We start from the raw sequence: 3530 nt of genomic DNA, 5'->3' as shown, positions 1-3530 counted from the left end.
GTTTGGTTTTCGCCAGGGTGAGTGATTTTAACACTTTGTCTTTTTTTCCCCCCCAAATTTTATTTACACAAAGGTTCAAAGTTCAAGTTGCAACAATAACAAGGAATGCCCGAGGTACTGTAACAGCAAACAACAAAAGGAAAAACAATAATGAAGAAATAAAATGAGAGCTCACCACATTGGTCTTTACTGACTGCTGGCATGCAGCTACACACACCTTCAAGGTCTCTTTTTTTTTAATTTTTAAAAAAAAACACATTTCAGTGGTTAAAGCTGAGAAAGAGAAACTATCACCTATGTACAAGGTCACCTCCGGTCTCCCCCTCCAGCTAAACCACCTGGCACAGTGTTTTTCTACCTAAGAGAAAAATCTCATCACAATTTTAACATCACAATCAATCATTTCATTGTATATACTTCATGGTATGGTGTGTGTATTACATACATTGCACATTTATATAATATATACTTTACTATCATATATTGTACTTATAGTGTATGTAGTTGGCACATTGAGGTTTTCAGAGTTGCATGAATATAACCAACGGTATTGTGATGTATACATTGCATATAGGTTTAATTATTTATTTTCTTTTTGTCTCAGGTGAGTTTCCCCTCAGTGATCAACAAAATCTGATCTTAACATAAAACTATTGTTTATGTCAGTCTTTACACCTCAGATTGTGTTTGCTTTATTGCAACTACACAAAGGCTCGGTCGTATGTGCAGAGAAACCACAGACACCGGATGGAGGAGGGTTTTGTCCTGTCCTGTCCTGACGTGTCTATACTGATCACAGTTTTATACAGGTTTAATATCAAGTGTTAGCATGGAGGAAACATCTCTGCTGTTGCTGCTCTGTAAGTCTCTGTGTTTCTGATTTATTGGTAACAACTAGAGTTCTGTGATTTTTGGTTCTCAAAACCGTTGTTTCCAAAGATACACCTCTGTCTGTTCCCTTTGTTTTATCTGGTGTTTTTATTTCTATTTATCTCATATTATATGATTGTTGACTTTATTTACTTTGTACGTGAAGCACTTTGTGACTGCTGTCTATGAAAGGTGAAACATAAATGAACTTGACCTATTTCTTAAAGGGGCATTCCACCAATTTTACTCATAAAATTCACTTAACTGGTCATGGTTAGTCCTCCTCGGCCAGTGAAAATGTGTACGATAAACCCTAACCCTAACCCTTTCTTCTGATTTCTTGTTGAATGTCAAACCCCAAACCAACATGAGTGTCATTTCCCTTCAGGTCTGAGCTCTCTGCTTTGCTGCACAACAAACCAAGGTTAGTCAACTTCTTCTATCACAAACCAGACTGATTCGAAGCCTCTCCCCCTGTCTGTCACCAGGCTTTATTATTCATGGCACTGAGTTTAGGATCAGCCTGGGTAATAATTAGTTCCTCTCCTCCCTCCAGTTCGTCTGACTATGATTCCCAGCAGCTCTCAGTTTTTTGAAGATGAATCGTTCTCTCTGCGCTGTGAGGAGGACGACGGCTCCACTGGATGGACGCTGTGGAGGACCTCAATGGAAGGGAAGATGGCTCAGTGTGGAGTTGACTGGGGAAGATCAGCTGGTTCCTTCTGTAACAACAGTCTAACAGCACGCTGGGATACTGGAGTTTACTGGTGTGAGTCCAGAGAGGGAGCAACCAGTAACAGCATCAACATCACTGTCACAGGTTAGTAAGTGTTAGTAAGTATGAGTCACGGAAAACTAAATGTCACCTTTACAGAAAGACAGGCAACATACAGGAAGGAAACACTGCAAGTGCAAGGCACCACATCAGCATCAGATCAGCCTACAACAGTGTTGGTGAAAAAAGCTCACTGCACCAGGTATACTCTGAGCTCGTCAGCTCACCAAAACCACCGTCCAGTGGGTGGTCCTCATTATGCAGGATGCTGAGTTTCTTTTCTCCTCTAGTGAGTCAGGAGGGAAACCAATGATGGATCCTGTCTTTTCTATCAACTTGTCTTATTTCTGTCCTCTGACTTCAGCCCCCACCCCCAACAGACAACAGCATAAAACACCACACTAGCTAAAATACTTTGGTAAAACACATGACGGAGCGACCTGCTGACATCAAACGACCAAATCTTTCTGAGGTAGAACGGTCTGGACTGGGCCTTTGTAAAAAATAGCACTGGTGTTCTCTTTTCAGTCCAGCCTGTTATCCACAAGGACACCAAGGTACCTGTTGGAGGGAACCGCCTCAAAAGCCACATCTTTAATAATCTTTCAAGAATAGGAGTCATCGTCTTTTTCTTTCTAAAATCAATTAGAAGTTCCTTAATCTTATTTAGATAAAAAAAATGTACAGGTTTTCATTGCACCACTTGTCTGTTTCCTTTAAGCAGTATTGATGAAGCTGAGTGTAAATGATGAAATGCTGTAATTTGTCTCTGTGTTGAGGTGGACCAGTGATCCTGCAGAGTCCTGCCCTCCCTGTGATGGAGGGAGATGATGTCACTCTGCACTGTAAATCATGGGCCTCCAACCTCCCAGCTGGTTTCTATAAAGATGGCTCCCTCATCAGGACTGAGCCTGCAGGTCACATGACCATCCACCGTGTTTCCAAGTCTGATGAAGGCCTCTACAAGTGTCACAGCAGCAGTCATGGAGAGTCTCCATCCAGCTGGATCATTGTCACAGGTGAGGAAGTTACCTTTGATTTCACCACATATTTTATCCACGTGTACCTGACCAGGTGGGATTCTCTCTGCAGAAAAACCTACAACCACAGCCCCGCCCCCTGTATCTGGAGCCCCGCCCCCTGTCTCAGCTCCCCCCCAGCTTGTGTTCACACTGGTCCGCCACCTAGTAGTGATCTGTCCGTACTTCATCTCCACTCTCCTCATGGTGTCTTTATATCGACACAGACCCACAGGTAACACTCTGAATCATTCACTCAGCTTACAGACACTCAGCAACTATCAATCAATCAATCAATCAATCATGTGTTGCACAGGATCTCTACCTGTGAACACAATTACAGTTATTCAGTTCAAACCTTTTATCTCTAACTACTCCCACAACAGGAAATAAACTACCTGTCTCCATGGCAACACCCCTGCATGACCAGGCTGCAGAGATATTGGATGAGGATTACAATGACGTCATGGAAGTCACCACCGAGCATCAGTTCTGAGCTGAACTCGTCAGACACAGTAGAGCTGAAACAGAAGCTGAAAAACATTTACAGTATGAATTTTGTTCTGTTGATTTTCTGTCAACATCAGTTTTTGTAACTCTGAATATTTTCTTTACTTTAACGTTACGTCTGAGCTGCGCTGGAGTGACTGCAGAGTCAATGAGTATGTTTTCTACTGATTGTAATTGTTGTGATTTGGTAAACTGAGGTAGACTTCCTCTTCAGCATCTAGCATGTCCGTTATTACATCTGCAGGTATGTTTATATGCTGTTTAATGTGTCGCAGCTCAGTGGCTAATTAGCTATCTAACCTGCTAACTGATGTCAGTGGTGAATGTTTGTTTGGTAGCTTGTTCAATAATGGCGC

General features: G+C 42.1%; 1 protein-coding gene across 1 annotated transcript; it reads left to right on the top strand.

Moving 5' to 3' along the window:
* Positions 1 to 1437: 1437 nt before the first annotated feature.
* Positions 1438 to 3160, top strand: LOC128383628 (low affinity immunoglobulin gamma Fc region receptor II-like). The gene is made up of 4 exons (XM_053343222.1): positions 1438 to 1690; positions 2425 to 2664; positions 2738 to 2899; positions 3051 to 3160. Exons 1-4 carry the CDS (start codon positions 1438 to 1440, stop codon positions 3158 to 3160), a joined length of 765 nt encoding a protein of 254 aa, XP_053199197.1.
* The last annotated feature ends 370 nt before the right edge of the window (positions 3161 to 3530 follow it).

This window comes from Scomber japonicus, chromosome 22 (genome assembly GCF_027409825.1).
Source record: "Scomber japonicus isolate fScoJap1 chromosome 22, fScoJap1.pri, whole genome shotgun sequence".
NCBI classification, from domain to species: domain Eukaryota; kingdom Metazoa; phylum Chordata; class Actinopteri; order Scombriformes; family Scombridae; genus Scomber; species Scomber japonicus.
Note: the sequence above shows the minus strand (reverse complement) of the source record. Positions and strands in the feature narration are given on the sequence as shown.

Excerpts from the sequence above, each read along its gene's own strand:
- LOC128383628 (XM_053343222.1), top strand. The coding sequence starts at position 1,438 with ATGATTCCCAGCAGCTCTCAGTTTTTTGAAGATGAATCGTTCTCTCTG. Across the intron at positions 2,665-2,737 it reads CAGCTGGATCATTGTCACAG|AAAAACCTACAACCACAGCC; the intron begins GTGAGGAAGTTA and ends TTCTCTCTGCAG. Across the intron at positions 2,900-3,050 it reads ATATCGACACAGACCCACAG|GAAATAAACTACCTGTCTCC; the intron begins GTAACACTCTGA and ends CTCCCACAACAG.